Below are 17,571 nucleotides of genomic sequence, written 5' to 3'. Positions count from 1 at the left end.
CGACTCAGCGCACAACAGACAAGCCCCACCCTACGGTTACCAGCCGCCAACAGTAGCCATCTTGAATTTGTAGTTTTTCCTCCATTGGTTATTATGTAGTTTCGCGATAATAGGACTACATTTCCCGTCGTCGGTATGGGCGCATCTATGTAAGTGTGTTTTTCTCCGTTAAATTGGTCAAAGTCTTAACCACAGAACTATTACCCGCGATTTGTGTAGTTAATTCGATGCTAGAGCGCTTTAAGTGTGAAAAGAAATACAACTGTGTGCAAGGCAATGTATCTTTACAGTTGACATTATTGCAAGATTTTTTATGCTTTTGTTTTAAATAAGCCTACAATTTATGTTTAAAAATTGAATGTAAATGTATGAAATAATGGCGTCGAATGGCTGCACATAAATTTACTTATACTTTATATAACAAACTATTGTGGTATAAAACTATAAATTTTCAAAGAAATGGTAAGGATCTCAACATAATGTCATATTATTACAAAGCGTTAATACTCCTTTACTTTATATTAGTACTGTATAATTTTTTTCTCACACCTGCCACCTGGTGGTGATTGTGCGTGTCTGTCATTGAATTATATTTATAGTTAAATTCACATGCCTTTACTTTTTTCAAAACTAACAATAGGACAAGACTCGCCCTGGCGTTTGAATTGGCACAAACACTACTTTTCTAACTAATTTCCTTCCGGATCATAAAGTAAGTTTCATGATTCTGATCTAATTGATGCAGTACTACCACTATTAGCTGACCAGCGCTCCGGACGTGGTCACACCTTTTGATGTCATCGTTTCCCTTTCATTCTTGATTTGAACATGTTTCTCCTATATACTTACGACATTTTACGGTACTTGAGGATTAACTTGTTTTAAAAGTTTTATACCGTAACTAAATGTTATAAAGTTGACGTTATGAGTGTGCATAGATTAATACATCAATTTTCTGTACCCGCTATTCAGGGTCGCGGGGGGTCCAAAGACTAACCCGGAGGCTACAGACACAAGACAGGGAACAACCCAGGACGGGGTGCAAATCCATCGCAGGGCACAGTCACACACCTTTTACACGCACCTTCACGCCTTTTGGTAACACATTCATACAATTTGGTAACTTCACACAATTTTGCAAACTCCACACAAGGAGCCAAGGTCCCACAGATGTGAGGCTGCTGGAAATGAATAAGTTTTCTAATAATTCTTTGGTTCACGCTGAAAGATATTAAGAGAAAAATAGTGGTTCTATCAAAGATAATCAATACATGCAAACTGCATTTTTACACACGTAATCGTGACACAAACTCTTTCCATTTCGTTATTCATATAGTGGCACGTTTTCCCAGAAAATATCGACGTTGCAGATATGCAGCAAAGGGGGGTGTTGACTTAGGTCACTGTGCTGTCTTGGTGGTCCAACGCCTCAGTTACCCACAACGATAACCTGATCCTACAGGAATACATTAGTTTCGCGAGGGTTGTGAAAAAGACCAATACATACAAACAAAACTAATTTCACGCAACGCGTAGTTTAAATAGAAACAGCCCACAAATTAGCCACGTGAGGAAAAATGATGCCAGCCACCAAATGAGCATAATCCAGGACATTAAACGCCTGTAACAACTGAAAATGTACATTTGCAAGTCACTCCCGAAAATGAAATGTGTCTGTATACCTCTGACACTGCGAGCATAAGTCCAGTTATGGCATGGAGTATGCACTGGTTTGTTCTTCTAAATAAAACGAACGTTACTGATGACACGCCTTCCCCCCTGAAAATTGAGGGTCGAGCTGCAGCATCTACACACTTCGGTTGTGCGCGCAGCATTTTCATGTGACCAGTAGGGGGTGCAATTGCACCCTAGTAAAATCGTCTATGACTAAAGTCCCTCTATAGAGTCGGATTCAGACTGTCATCCTGTCACATTTTTAATACTATTTCAGACTTTAACTTAGTTAGCTCTAGTCAGCAATATTTAAACCTCATAACTGATGAGGGGATGGAAGAAATATTCATGCATTCCGTACAATCTGCACCCAGAGACACCGTTTTTCAAAAGAATTTAGACATACTTTAAAAATGCTAGTGACGTTTGGCCACGAATGTCTTTGGCTTCGTCCTCCGCAAATAATGTTCCCGATTTTCCACGAACCTAAGACATAAACACTGAAGTCTGAGAAAGTAATTTCTTCCGCTATAAATATGAATTTGGAACCAGAATAAGCACTTGGAAGATAGATTGATGGAGGATGGAAGTCTGATAATGTAATACCTTTATATGTTGTTGATTATTTAATTGTGCGATTTGTATAATGTTAATTTTTCGAACAGAGTTAGTTTAGGACATTTGGCTGATTTTTCTGACTGGACAAGCTGCAGCGATTGCAAACTCATCAGTGGCGCCACTGGTTCAGCGGATTGCAATATAGCAAGCCTGCGCGACAATTTTGGTCCTCCGAGTCAGAATGTTACCAGCAATCTAAGACACGCTGTGCACGAGTTGTGTATTCGGAGACACCATTCTGCACATCCCCGCTGTGCTAAACTGCCATTTCTGCACTTAATTGCGGTCAACCAGTTAGTTGTAACGAATTTGGCTGTCAGACTATTCTAAACTATTCCACGAGAGTTGCCAGGTGATAAACCAACCATATATAACACCAAAAGTCACACGATATTCAAAATTGGTAAGTTTGGGTGTCTTAGCTGTTCTAATACTTTTTTGTCCAACAATAAGAGATCTTATTTGGTGACGCTAAAGGTTTTCCGCCCCACGAAAGCATATTATATTGGATATGTACTGGAAGTTGCAGAAGCGCTAATATATCGTATTTGGGTAAATAATCCTGAGGAAGAATGTTATTCCTGATAATACAAGCATTGTTCGTCCACTAGGTGGCAGCAGGTTCCATTCTGTGCTATTCATTTGAACTTCTAAAGTTTTATGTTGACGTGAAAACATGAAAATCACGATTCTTTCAGTGAATGGATATTCCTAAAAAGTGCCTTTTATTTTTTATAAAATTTGTATTTTATTCTAATTGCACTTAATTATACATCAATATATTCACGAATGCTGCATAGTTATTGTATGTTATTAGGCCTATATATTTCATATATTGAACTCTGTATTGAACTTGACATTAATTACCCATGGTTACTCCTTCAGACATCTATAGGTCACTATACCAGTGGCGAAAGGAGAGTGTCTCGGTCTTCATCAGCGTGATCTTGCTCGTGAAGGAAATGAACGATGATTTACTCATTGAACAAAACTGACCGAAATACATGAATCAGCGCAGTAAACGAGATCATTCCTTTCACTTAAAAAATCCATTGCCTGCGTGTATTAAGGGTGAGATCCGTTTCAGTGGAACTTTTTGAGTGTATAGAATAAAATCGTTTTTGGATGGTTCGAGGGCAGCGCGCACAGTAAGCAAAAACCGTGCCACGGTCACACAACCTTGACCTGTGCAATTAAGAGCTGCCGGGCAGTTTGCAATAGATGAATGCACTTTATGGAGATTACATAGCAATGTTCCTCGTCTTCTTTATTTGATACACAAGCCTTGGGGACTGCGCAGTGCTGCAGGAGTCTTAATGAGCTTTATGTTCATTTGAACCACGCCTATTAGTTTCGTCATCGGGAAAAAGCTAACATATATTTAAGAAGTTTTATTTGTCGCATAGTTATACAAGTACATCATGCAGTAAAACGTAACCCTGAATCACTCCTGAGATTTTAATTGGTTTATGTAAAACCAGTTAACTACAAACAAAAATATACTATCCTAAATCTAACAAATATATAACTAACATATAAGCGATATGTACACACATAATATGTACTACTAATGAACGATGTATTTATATCGTATACCGGTATATATATATGGGTGAAAACTTTTAAAAATCGAAGAATTTCTGCCTGTGTCATCCTCATAATATCGCGTTATTGCTCTGGTACGTTGCATCGACTGCTTTTCTGTCGATTAACTGTTGTTCTTTAAAATGTCACCTGTATTTTGCTTTTTAACGCATCTGTGGGGGGTGGGGGGGGGATACCTGCGTCTGCTTAATGTTCGTTACATGTCAAATATATTGTAGGTGCTGAGGTTATTGTAACTTCCCCCATCGATGATTGGAGACACGCCACGGCACAGCGTGCCAGCCTGGGCGGTGGTCACGTTTATCAGCGTTTCACTGGCTTGTTGTTATTGTGATATTGCTGGATTCCAGTTACCCGGTGCCAGAGCTCACGTCTCTCTTGCAGTTCACCCAAGTTACAGAGAAAGCGGAACCACATCCCAGGGGACTCATCAGCGTATCTCCCACTAGGCACGCGAGTTCAGCTGCTCCTCGCGACAAAGGCAGGGGGCTGAATGATGCTCGGGAGAACGAGTCGCTCCTCAGCTTCTATTTATTTGGATATACGTGTTTTCTGTGACAATCCAGTGCGCCTGTACAGGTACGTATAATACACCTTTGTTCTGTATTGTTATATAATGGGATATTGTCCTTCAGCAGTCATTCATCAGTGCGCTTTTAATCTGTTCTGTCCATTAAAATTTTGGGTATTCCTCTGATTAAATAACGAAAGGTGCATGAGATATGTGTATGACCTCCGCAAGGTTATATGAAAATAGCTTTTAAAATCGATCAGCCGGTAACTTTGCATAAAGTTTAGTGTGCATTGCATGCGAGGTGTAGTTATGGAAGGGGGGGTGCTTTTATCTCCGTAGTTATGATTGCGCCTCTTGCGTGTCTCGCGCTGTGTATAGCTTTTATGTAGCGCGTGCAGAGGCGCGTCCCCCTCGCCGCAATATCAAATTCATCCCGGGAAGGACGCAACTTAACTAGCGCAAATAATGTTCGTGAAAGTTCTGCAGCAAGGCGAGAGGTTGTTAAAAAAATCATTGACTGGGACATTCGTGTCGTGCATATTTATGATTCCTCGTTCAGGCGAAGCAGATAAAGTTCCAGCTTTTAGCATTAATTTAGTGCCATATATTGGGTGTTGTTTGTTTAGGGAGGGCAAAATGCAAATAACATCATTAAGGTTTGCGCTAACCCCTATCCTATTTCACATCCCATTGCTCTGTCGGAGCCTCCGCGCGTTGAGCGGTAGGTGAGGAAGTTTGCAGATGGAAGCTGCGGGCGATAGGAGACACAACACGTGTTATTTGACCAGCATTTTGAATATAAACCGTAATGCGGCTCACATAACATGTTCAGCCTGATTTTCCCTGTCTTGAAAATCGTCTTCATCTGTGCAGGTCGGATTGCAGGTCCAACCCCGGACAAGCTTCGACTTGCCTGAGCTGTGGATCCGTGTAGTGGCGGATGAGCTGGGGATTGGCACAGAACAGCATGGGTCTCGGACAGTCCAGCAAGTCGGCAGCCGCCAGTCAGAGCGAAGAGGGTGAGTCGGGTCGTCGCATCCTACTATAAAACTGCTTTACCAGCTTTTACATGCATGTTTTCTTTTACAAGCTCGCAAATACGTCAATGAAATATTTTGGTAACACTTTACTTGAGGGGCACAAATAATGTACGGTTATGCCATTACTCATGTATTAATTAACCACAAACTAAGACTTAGTTATATATTGATCTCATGTTTGTTCAATGAATTGTCACTATTCATCTCAAGCTAGTACTGTATTTACTATGTCTTTTCATCGTGTAAACCTTTGTAAACTAATGAGGAACTACTGAAGGAGTAAGTAATGAATAACACGTATAATATTCATCATGTTTGTTAATCGTTACTGAATAGTGACGCATTTTTTTTTTATCCCAAACAGTTACTATATCGGTTCCTATATCTGTTAATTCTGTAAACCTTTGTGGACCATTGAAGTAATTATTGAAGGGACAAGTCACGAGTAACGCAAGTGAAGTACTGATCTCATGAAATATCGACGCATATTTTATCTAAAGTGTGACTGTAGTTGTTCACGATTTGTGCTTTAGTAGTAATTGAGTAACTAGTAAGTATCTGTGCCCCCACGAGTAAAGCTTTATCAATATTTTGAATACTAAAAAATAATTAAAAACCGCGGTACCTTACCTGGTACTATACCTATTAGTTTTACTTTTAAATACATAAGGCGCACTTCAGAAGTAACATGTTCATACTGGAAAGGCAGACCACTCTTGGAGTTACAAAAAAGTTTTGAAGAATCTTCAGAAGTTTTTAGAAGACTCGGATTTCTGCTGGGACTCGACGGCGCAATCCATCTCCGCGACTGTCAGTTCTCGCACATCATGTCATTAAGACCCTGAAACACCCAGGGCTGTTATTACTCTTTGTGGGATTTTGTAGCTAAAAATTCTCTTTAGAGATATTGTATTTTGCTTAATTCTTTGATAAATGATGTGTCTGCTCACATTCTTCTTCTGGCTACTTTGGAACCGGAGATACACGGTCGCATTACAGTACAGCTTCACAGCAATGACCTACATCTTCAGGAGGGTGGCTGCAGTCAGTTCATTAGTGGGATGATTGAGGAAAGGTGGAGGGACCGTTTATGGGGATTTTTAATATACAGGTTATTGCATCGTTGTTACAGAGCCGACCGTTTGCCGTGCGATGGACCAGCATCCTGTTCAGGGCGTACCCCCCCCCCCCCCCCCCCCAGTCTTGTTCCTCCATGGAATCATGACCAGGATTAGTGGTTGTAAGATGATTGGATACATGGAGTATATTCTGTTTTGATGAAGGACGGAAAGATTGAGTAGATATACAGTCAACGTTGTACGAGGATGTATGATGTTATGATGTATAACGAATGTAGTAACCATTTTTCCCAGCAGAATTCTAATTTCCTGGTTATTTTTTTCATCCTCAGTATTAATACCTCAGCTGAAGATTTTCACGATTATAAATATGTATGATGTCAGACTCAAATAGTCCCAGAGCAGTATAATTTTTAAATCAGAAGTCTAATCTTCTGTAGTTTATGGGTGTCTGTCTCCTCATCATTGTTTATTAAGAGCTAGATAGCACCAATGGGGGGGGGGGATTGCGCTTCTGTTACCACAGCAACAAGATAAATTCCTCTCTAATAGCTGTCATGACTAAGTTACCAGCAAGAAACGAGGCCGGCGACATTTTCCGTCGTTCTCTCTTGGGTGAAAATGCAGCTTTTTTTGTTTTATATTTATGTTAATCTTCGTATTTTGAATTCCTCTGGTGGGCGGAAAGTCCATTATGTTCTCATGTAGCCAGGAGAGCCGGCTCAGCTCACATGTGGGGAAGCGGCGAGCTCGGCTGTTATATGCTTAATAAAGTGCATCATAACATGTCAGGTCAGATCTGCCCTCCTCGAGAGGAGGCGAGGCGTCAGCTGACACTGGGGACAGCGTGGTCACGTGACCTCACCCTAGATGCAAGCCCGTAATGCGATGAGTCAGTCCGCATTTGGTGCGCGTAGCACATACTCAGGCACAAGACGAGATGATGTGAGCGTCCACATTTTGCTCTGATCTCCTCACCCTTTAGTGATGCTGTTAAGCGTCAATGTGTTACAGGAGCTGATTAGTGCTTTTTGGAAGTTCGTCCCAGTTTGGAAGTTCATCCCAGTTCGTTGTCTGTTGTCTGTTTCCTGTTCTTCCACATGCTTTCTCCCGAAATCCAATAACAATGAAACTGGTGACTGTACCTCACCTATATTGTGTGATTGTTTGTAGCCACGTGACTGCATGCCCCGTGATGGATTGGCATCCCGTTCAAGGTATAAATGATGAATCCTTTATTTGTCATTTGCACGAGTACATTGGGATTCTTCACCTTCCTCATCTCGCTGTCCATAGCCTGAGGGTCACAGCGCAGGGTCAGCCAGCGTGTGGCGCCCCCTGAGGCTGGGAGGTCACAGCGCAGGGTCAGCCAGCGTGTGCCACCCCTGGAGCTGGAGGTTAAGGGCCTTGCTCAAGGGCCCACGGACATGTGACTGTTTTGGCGAGACCGGGGCTGGAACCAGCAACCTTCCGATCACAGAGATAGAGACTTAGCCCACTGGGGCATTTATACTATACCCTCACCTTTTGCCATGTGCTTCCTGGAATATGATGGGCCCACATACAGGACCAATGACTCGATGGATGGATGGATGGATGGATGGATGGAGTTTCTGAAAGTGTGTTTGCCACTCGGTTAATTTTCAGCACACATCAAGGAAGCAGCTAAGTAGAAGGTTGGAGAAATACCAAGTAACTGTGGCTTGCTGTGCAAAGGCAACTATTTTAGTATTTCATTTATCTCTTTAGTTAGATGGATAGAGACAATGACATCAGTTTGCTTTACATCTGCTTATTAAAAACTGGCGAATTGTCACCCGGTGTCTGCAAATGGTTTTCAAAAAGTACTCAGAGTGAAATGCAGGCCAGCACGCAGTGGAGGAGATTAATATGCCTCTCTTCTCTCCGCAGTCAATTTCGATCACTTCCAGATCTTGAGAGCCATTGGAAAAGGTACATTCGGAAAGGTGAGGCCCTCAAACGTCATTCACTAAAGCCTTGTCTTGGTTTTTAATAGATAGCGACACTTTGCTTGAGGCAGCTCAAGTGCTTAGTTAAACTCAGTTACTGCTGAAGTACAAATCATGAACAAATGAAGTAGCTACTTAAGATAAAGTATGATCCATTAATGATGATCAAACATGAGATCAGTATGTAACTAAGACTTAATTTAGTGGTCTAATATCTATGAGTAGGGTAAATAATCAATATTGTCTAATTCTAACCATGGCTGTACCCTTTACATAACAAATTTTACTTTCAATTAAGGACAGGCAGGTTGTTTTGTCCTCCAAATATTGTCTTCGTTTTATTTTGTATTTTTATACCTGCACTAGATTGCCTTTCAGCGAGTAATCGATTTAACCCGAGAACAGAAGGTGAAGCGCTTCGGTCCAATGATTTTCATTAGTCCGCTTTTTCGATTTCTCAGTCCTTAATGAACATTTCTTTATTCTTTATTATTGGATTACACTTAATGCAAAGGCGTCTCTGAAAAACACATCAAAACAGGACAGTACTTCTTTTTAATGTAATGTAGTAGTACGCTCTTACTTAGTAACTAAAAATAGTAACTTACTCGTGTCCCCTCAAGTAAAGTGTTACCCAACACTGTGAAATATGAGTACAAGCTTTTTTGTCACCTTGACAGTCGTAATTATTGATATTGTACTCATGTAATGTAAATACTGTAAGTACTGCACGCAAATAAGTGCTTTAGTGAAGCATAAACATGCAGTCTGAAGCATATCTGCAGTGAGTCTCGGTACAAATCGATGTTAAATGACACGATGCATTGTGTAAACGGAAATGAAAGCTCAATGGAACTGAATTACCTCAGAAGCATAAACTAGTCAGAAATAAACTTAATTTATTACTGAAGCCCTATTACAGTCAAATTACAAATTTTCATCAACGTTATGGCTTGTGTGTTCCTTGCAACTGTAGACGAAATATCATTATTGGCTCTGAATGTTGCCCGAATATTTTACATGCTGTTTGAATATGGGAAGTGAATACGCATGATTAGGGGAAGGATTGATAACCTACACTGTCAGAAAAAAAATAGTAAAAATTTGTACCCTTGCTTGTCACTGGGGCTGTCAATTGTACCCTTAGCTGTACGTAATTGTACCTATAAGGTACAGAAATTGATTCTGAAGAATATTTCTGTATCATTCATGGTACATTAATGCTGTTTGTACCTTGGGATGTTCGTCTGAGTTCACTTCTGTACTTTAAAAGGTACAATTACAAGGGTACAAGCCCAGTGACAAGCAAAGGTACAAATATTTACCTTTTTTTCCTGAGTGTAGTAGAAAACTATTTTTGTGTTCTGTGTGTTATTTTTTATTAAATTTAGTGTCCATCTCTATTTTTGTGACTATCTTGTGTCTGACATTTAAAAATTATGTATAGGCGATTCTTTCACAAAGCAGATGTGAGCATTATGGTAAATAATCTGAATTTTGAAGACTAGATCGGTCCAGTTCTAGTGGACGACAAGATGTGTGCAGTCCGGTCGTTGTGCCAGTGACTCAGCTAAAGGTGCCAGTACTCTGTATACCCACCTCTGTCTTTGTAGGTGTGTATCGTGCAGAAGAAAGACACCAAGAAGATGTACGCTATGAAGTACATGAACAAGCTGAAGTGTGTGGAACGCAATGAGGTGCGGAACGTCTTCAAGGAGCTGCAGATCATGCAAAACCTGGAGCACCCCTTCCTCGTCAACTTCTGGTAGGTTTGAATCTCTTTCTGGAAAGTGGCTGAAATTTCCAACAATGGGGCATTGAACTACACTGGAAATTTATGTCCCGATTACGTTTCAGACCTGGCTGGCTCCAGTCTACTGTGCGGAAGAGCTTAATGTGCGTGAACAGGGCTTGTGGCATAAATTGTACTAATTCGAAATCCCTGTGTTGTGCATCTGATCTTGGGAAACCTAAAAAAGCAACTTTCCTGACACTAAAACTGATGTTTGGACCCGAATAGCTATTAGCGGCGTTTTTTCAGTATAAGTCACAGTAAATACGGGAGCTGCTGGGTTGCATCCAAGTAGAATAATCTGAAGGGACTCGAAAGGTTACTCCTTTTAGTAGCACTTTAAGGCTTGGAGCTAGCAGGCTGTCTTCAGGGAGCTGCAGAAGTCAGCCGGGCGCACGGTCAGATGGCTGGGACTGTCCTGAGCAAGACGCTCAAGGTCGAGATAGCGAGAGATTCGCTGCCCAGCTCGCGGGGGCTGCACCGCTGCGAGGCCTGCCCTCATTCTGCCTCTGCGCTCCAACTGCAGCTTCCAGTGGCTTCATTCTGTCGGGCTACATGAAGAGGGAGGACCCACTGGAGGATTTGGGGATGGGGGTCATGGGCAGGCAACCAGGAATCTTTGCCGGGGGGTGGCATGGGGCGTCCGCACGAAAATAAAATATTAGGAATGGTGGCATTTGCGTGACCGGTTTCATGTCGATCGTTTGCACGTCACATCAATGATATCACGTAAACATGTGGGTCTGTTAACCTTGTTGGAGTGGGCGCCCTGATTTTAGTTTGTGGGCTAGGAAGGCTACGACTCTGAAGTACGAGATGGCGAAGGGGGCGGAGCCGAGCTGACCTCAGGTCGCCCCGCCGGAAGCCCGAGGTAGGGGCGATTTGTACTAATCCCGTTAGTTTTTAATTTTATCGTTATTTATTTTGTATCGTTCCAAATGAGAGTTGGTGTCCAATGGTGTTTTTCTTTCTTGGTGGGATGGAACGGATGCTGAAAGAGGAGCTTCCCCTAGAGCATCATACAAGCTAGAACGAGTCTGTTAAAGAAAGGGCCAAAGCAATCATCCGAAAGCCACTTGAAGGCCACCCCTAGCTAGGCTAAGGGTTGCATGTGTGTGGAGTTTGCATGTTCTCCCCATGTCGTCGTGGGGTTTCCTCCAGGTACTCCGGTTTCCCCCCACAGTCCACAAACATGCTGAGGCTAATTGGAGTTGCTAAATTGCCTGTAGGAGTGCATGTGTGAGTGAATGGTGTGTGAGTGTGCCCTGCGATGGGCTGGCCCCCCATCCTGGGTTGTTCCCTGCCTCGTGCCCATAGCGTCCAAGGGGCTCCAGACCCCCCGCGACCCACAAGGATAAGCAGTTTGTAAAATGGATGATAGGGGGAAAAAATAATTTCATTTTTCATTTAATGTTATTTTTTCATTTCATTTCATTTTCATTTCATTTCATGATCACGTCTTGTATTCTGTGTGTTCATGTATGGCCGTATATCGGCATTCATTACCAGTATAGTATAAGTGGGGAGGGGTGTGGATGTCCCTGGGTGGGGCAGCGTCAGGTAACAAGCCATTCCTTCATCCGGTCTTGATTGTCAATGACATAAAATAGCCTAATGTTTCGTCTCAGACCCCATGTGTATATTGGGTTGCCAGATCCTGTTATTTCATCCCACTGCCTTTTTCATCTCTTTGTGTATTTCCCTCCGTTCTGAACCTCAAACACTTCCCTCTGTCCTCACCGCTCCCCATCATTCTCTACCCGAATTCTTCTCATCCCCATGGTACAAGGATCCATTCTCCGCCCCACTTGGAGCAAAACTGGCATGCGGTGACAACAGTTATTTTTTGTTATCATTTGGAATGAAGATCGTTTAGGAGTATAGCAGCTGTCAGAGGGGGCTCAGGTATAGTGATTGGTAAGCATGGGGTAGGCAATGGGGCTTCCTGACTCATAGCACAGCATGTAAGTGGAGCCCCCTACAGAGCCGTGGCACAAACAGCATCTTCTCCATCGAAGAAGCACTAGGTCTCTCCAGGGAACACCGCCTAGGGGGCCTTGTGATTAAGCAGAGCTACTTCTGATCTGGGAAACTTGGTAATATGCTGGAGTAACACACACTTATATATATATACACACACACGGAAAGTTAGGTTTAGCAATGTATAAATACAGGCAGGTCCCCAGGTCACGAACGAGATCCTTTCACTGAGTCTGTCTTTATGTTGAATTTGTGAGTAAGATGAATAAGTAACAATATAACACACGATAATTTCAATTATACAGTAAAAAAAAAAGTTACTGCATTCAGTACTGTACTGTACCTCGAGATGACAAACCGCGGAAGTCACAAAGCAGAATGTATATTCACCCATTGGATTTAAGCCAATTGTTTTATATAATAGGCGTCATGGCAGTCCGTTTGTAAGTAGGAGTTGTCTGTAAGTTAACACATAACGATGTGGTGTATTTCTTCTTATATACTGTTATACTGTAGCACGCTTATTTGATTGTGTACGTGACTCTATCCTTGAAGGTTAAATTACCCCTTTTTAATACTATCAGGTATAGATTTAGTTGTTTTTCTCTTTAACTGCGTGTGTAAAATGCAAGTGCATGCTTCATTATCGCTTTACGGTGCTGAAATTGAAGGGAAATGAAATGATTTTTATACATTGCTTGTCGCTTCATTTTTATGGGCTGTAAGTGTATTGAAATGAGCATGTTTTGGCGCGAGATCAGACATTCGAGTCATTTAGTCATGATGACTAATTAGCTTTATTTATAAACAGAGTAGTTAGCGGATACAAACAGAATGTGGCCCTTGTTTTTATGTTAGATGTTGAAGCACTAGTGCTGAAGCATTAAGCAGTGGTTTCCAGTCTGGTTTCATGCTAATATCTCTGTCCGCTGGTTTACTGATGTTAATTAATTACTCTTGTCTGAGCCTATCATCGGATGAGTCACAGAGATCAAATCACATTAAGACAGACTGACTGCATTCAGTTCTGGTTAGGGCCAGGATCTCCAGACCATAATTATCACTGAGCGGATGTGTGATGGGGACACTGGCCGTGGGATGGGCGTCTGCGGGCTTTTATTAAATTTACAATACCTGTCAAGCTCGGTTTGAAAGGTGGCGGCACGATGGTCAAAGCAGCTGGAATTCTGCCCGTAGCAATTTTTCAGATGTCAAGCGTTTAATTAGTAATAGAGCTGTTGGCTCGTCGGACTGCGCTTGGAGAAGCTCAGCTCGGCTGCCCCATAATCAATACGGCGACCCCTCCCCGGAGCCCCCAGTTTTCCCCTTAATTACAGAAATGAAAGGGGAAGCATTCTTCCTTTTATTTCTGAACGACATGCAGCTGAATCGCCGTGCAGAAGAGCCCTTGGGACGTTCTTTTGAGGAAGCACGACACATAAAGGGAGACAACGCGCCGACTGAGCCACAATCCACAAATGTGGCCTGATCGCGTGTTCACAGCGAAGGTCATCCTTACCGAGATGCGTGGTTTGTTTTCCCTGTCTGGCCCTAATGCCCCGATAGGGTAAACGCTGAATTTGTTTCGTCCTATCACAATAAAATATACACTGTCGCCTTTAATAGCTACTGCATATGTTTAGATTAAGGATTAGCAAAAAGGATTATTGGTAGCCACTTTACTTGAGGGGTAACTTAGTAACTCAGTTACTACTCAAGTACAAATCATGAACAAATATAGTAATTGCATGAAATATCCGAACCATTCTGATCGATTTATGATGAACAAACATGGAATCAGTACATAATTAACACTTAGTTTGTGACTGATTAATGCACTAAGACTGTACGACTACATTATTCGTGCTCCCACCAAGTAAATTATTGACAGATTATGCAATACAATTTGACCTATATAGTGCATTCTGCTTGCGTTTCAGAAATGATACGCTTTCAATCTATCAGCCCTGTAAGTGTTTTGTTTCGCTGGATAGTACTCCTTGAAATTCTCGTCTCGACTGCCTGTCTCGCAGGAATTCCCTCTTTGTGGAGCGATGGCCTCAGCTGAACGCAGACTGTAGGTGGGGGTCACGCAGTTCCCAGGCTCTGAAAACTCCTGAAATAGCTCAGTGTGGTAGCCTAGCTCTGCTCCTCGGCAGCTGGGTAGTGATGAAACGGGACGGGGGGGGGGATCAAGGTATCTGTTCAAGTTCCATTGTCATTCTTGAGAGAGACTGCTGTGATCTTTCAGCCTCCTGCTACAACAATGTGACACGTGACATCACTTCCTCCATAGTCAGTTAATCTGTTCTATACATTCAGTCGCCCTGCTCCTGTTTCGGGGTGTCCTAGTAAATCTTTTGTTTTCTGTCCAGTTTCTGCTATGACACTTAACACCTAAAGGTGACCATTTAAAATAGAATAGTGATACTTTATTAATTCCCATTGGGGGAATTAAATTCTCTGTCTGCTTTTGGTCCATCTTGCTGTCTATACAGGTGAGGGTAGGCTTTTGGGGGGGGGGGGGGTGATATCACAATGAAGGGGCAGCCACTTTGTGACACCCAAGGGGGGTTATGAATATTGTCCAAGGACTCCAGAAACATGTGACTAGCTTACAAAGAGCAGGCTTGAACCAACAACCTTCTGATCACAGGTACAGGTGCGTAGCCCACTGAGCTACACACCACTCCCAATTTAGGATGATTCTCTGAGACAAAAACACCTTCACATAAAATTTTCATTGACCCTTCTGAATTGATAAAACCTACGATTTTACCTACTATTTGACCCCCTTTCCATATGGTGTGATTCAGCAGGATAACATGCTGTATCTGTTTTCAGGTGGTTGCTGGTTCAAAGCCCGGGGTTGACAGAGCGATTTCACCTTTGGGCCCATAAACAAGGCCCTTAGCCTTCAGTTACCCCAAGGACTGTCTGACCCCGTCTTCTCAAAATGTATATCGCTTTGGATAGTATTGTCTGATAAATAAAACAATGTATTAATATTGTTTAAATTAAAATCAGATGTGCATTGATTTTTTGCTTTTTTTGCAAAAACAATACATCAGTACTGTTAATTATCTGTGGTACTGCTTTGCTAACAAGGTAGCCTCTGGTAGAGGTGTCTGCTTTGAAAAAGCACAATGCCTCTGGGCTTCATTTAGTGTCTGACGAGATTTACGTCTTGCTCTGACAAACTGCCTCGCTGACACCTCCGCCTTTCTTCCGGAGTCTTTTTCTCTGCAACCGTCTTTGTAGATCAGGTGACAGTGACCCAGTCGCATGTTTGGCATATTCCGGAACGTCCAATGGCAAACCAAGCACACGGGCAATATACAAAATGCAGAATGTTTTATGCAATTCTGCCTCTCTCCTGCGGGAGGCGCTACTTTAGAACGCCTTTAGATATCGTCTTATTCCACCAGTGTTTAAAAACAGATAATGACACCGTATGTAACTACAGACGCTCCCCGGGTGACGATGGTCCGCGTTACGATATTTCGACTTTACGATGGGAAATTGTTTTTCACTTTCAGTACATTGTTCAATAAATTGCATGAAATATTCAACACTTCATCATAAAATGGACTTCGTGTTAATGACTTTGCCCAACTGTAGGCTAATGTAAGTGTTCCAAGCATGTTTAAGGTAGGCTAGGCTAGGCTATGACGTTTGTTAGGTTAGGTGTACTGTATTAAAATTTTCGCCTTACGATATTTTCACTTTACGATATTTTCACCTTATGATATTTTCACTTTATGATAATTTCACCTTACGATATTTTCACCTTACGATAGGTTTATCGGAACGTAACCCCATCGTAACCTGGGGAGAGGCTGTATATGAATTTGTAACCGTTCAGTTCTTGTGAATGCATCCTGGCCAAAGTCCCCTATTCCTTTTAACAGCGATTGCTGAAATTCCGGAACCCTGTTGCCAACCGCAGCTGGTGCCAGCTGGGAATGATGGCATCCTGTCAGTCAGGCAAAAGCCTGAAAATCGACCTGACGTTTCAAATCGGGGGAGGATTCAGCCGTATCCACTCTTGAGTCACAGGATTTTCCTTGGTCTTGGAAACGTACCGCGCTTCCTGTTTTTGTTTTGACCGTCTGGGCGTAGATAACTGAATTATCCCCGTCACGCTCAAGGCTGAATTTATACCTTTAAAGACTGAGCGTTTGTTTACCTTCAGTTCATATGATATAAGCTTAAGACGATGCTTATATAGCTTTTTATAACATAAGACATAGGATATTTACTGCAAACATAATGAGATATTTATCTTTCTGCGATTAAATACGGCCACATAACGTAAATGGACGTTAGAATATATTCACTCATTTTTATCGACCTTTTCAACACAAGCGCTGATTTTAGTTGAAACGTTCAAAAAGATCTGGTCTGGTTTTCATTACTTGAGGTGCGTCTTACATCGTTCACATCGATCTGGGAGAGACAGTGCGAGCTAAACCAAATTGCAAATAATTCCAGATTCTCCTGGGCTTCACTGTGCCAACAGGTCTTAGAAACGTGGGAGGTGGGGGGCAGGGGAGGGGGGGGGGTCAACTGCTTTTTTAGACTAAAAATCCGACCAACCATTGGTCAAAGAAAAGAAGTTACAATAATGAACATAACACAATACGGCACTGTTAACAATGACCTTGCGCATGATGAAAAAATGAATTTTTGTGACCCCCCTTGGGCTTTCAGGAGTTTCTGCCAAATTGAATTGCTTGTCAGGGTATTACCCTCCAGGGTGGTGCCTCATGCACTTTACTAATTGACCATAGAAGACAGTTTCCTTTTTCTCTGCATAAGGTCTTTCCTTATATCCAATTCTCCATCATAGTCTCACTCTCGTCTGACGCATCTTATTTGCTGTTCGAATGTAATCTCAGCCGTCTGCCTTTGTGGGGATATTAACTTTAGCGTTCAGATACTTTATCGATAACAGTCAAAGTGAACTCACTGCGTTGTCAGAAGGCACAGTCACAGTTTATTTAATTACCGTTAGGCCAGCTGCTGTGAATCTGTCTGAGCTGGGCGGGGTCACATGGCCACTGGCCCCTGGACCCAGCCGAAAGCTGATTGGTCCCCGGCGTTAACTTTCACCTGTCACTCACCGATTTGAAACATACCATTGGCTTATGCTAAGGTTTGCCCCTCTGTATGAATTATTTCCCCTTCCCAGCTTAACAAATCCTAGAATCACGACTGTTTCAGAGTAACATCAGCACTGAGTGGCCATGACGGAAGGTTACGGGTCTTCTGTGAGGTAATCGGCACATACCGCTGG

The 17,571-nt window shown here is 42.3% G+C and overlaps 1 protein-coding gene across 2 annotated transcripts in view; it reads left to right on the top strand.

The window, feature by feature from the left end:
• The first annotated feature begins 4,179 nt into the window (after nucleotides 1-4,179).
• Nucleotides 4,180-17,571, top strand: part of stk32a (serine/threonine kinase 32A) — a 40,621-nt gene continuing 27,229 nt past the window's right edge. The window contains exons 1-4 of one of the 2 annotated variants that reach the window (XM_048995449.1): nucleotides 4,180-4,476; nucleotides 5,285-5,430; nucleotides 8,442-8,497; nucleotides 10,114-10,265. In XM_048995449.1, the coding sequence (XP_048851406.1) occupies nucleotides 5,352-5,430; nucleotides 8,442-8,497; nucleotides 10,114-10,265 (287 nt within the window). In that variant the 5' untranslated portion in view covers nucleotides 4,180-4,476; nucleotides 5,285-5,351. Of the gene's footprint in view, nucleotides 4,477-4,781; nucleotides 4,909-5,284; nucleotides 5,431-8,441; nucleotides 8,498-10,113; nucleotides 10,266-17,571 lie in introns of those variants that run through there. The other variant, XM_048995450.1, reaches the window with a different exon arrangement.

This window comes from Brienomyrus brachyistius, chromosome 24 (assembly GCF_023856365.1).
Source record: "Brienomyrus brachyistius isolate T26 chromosome 24, BBRACH_0.4, whole genome shotgun sequence".
Classification (NCBI taxonomy): Eukaryota; Metazoa; Chordata; class Actinopteri; order Osteoglossiformes; family Mormyridae; genus Brienomyrus; species Brienomyrus brachyistius.
Note: the sequence above shows the minus strand (reverse complement) of the source record. Positions and strands in the feature narration are given on the sequence as shown.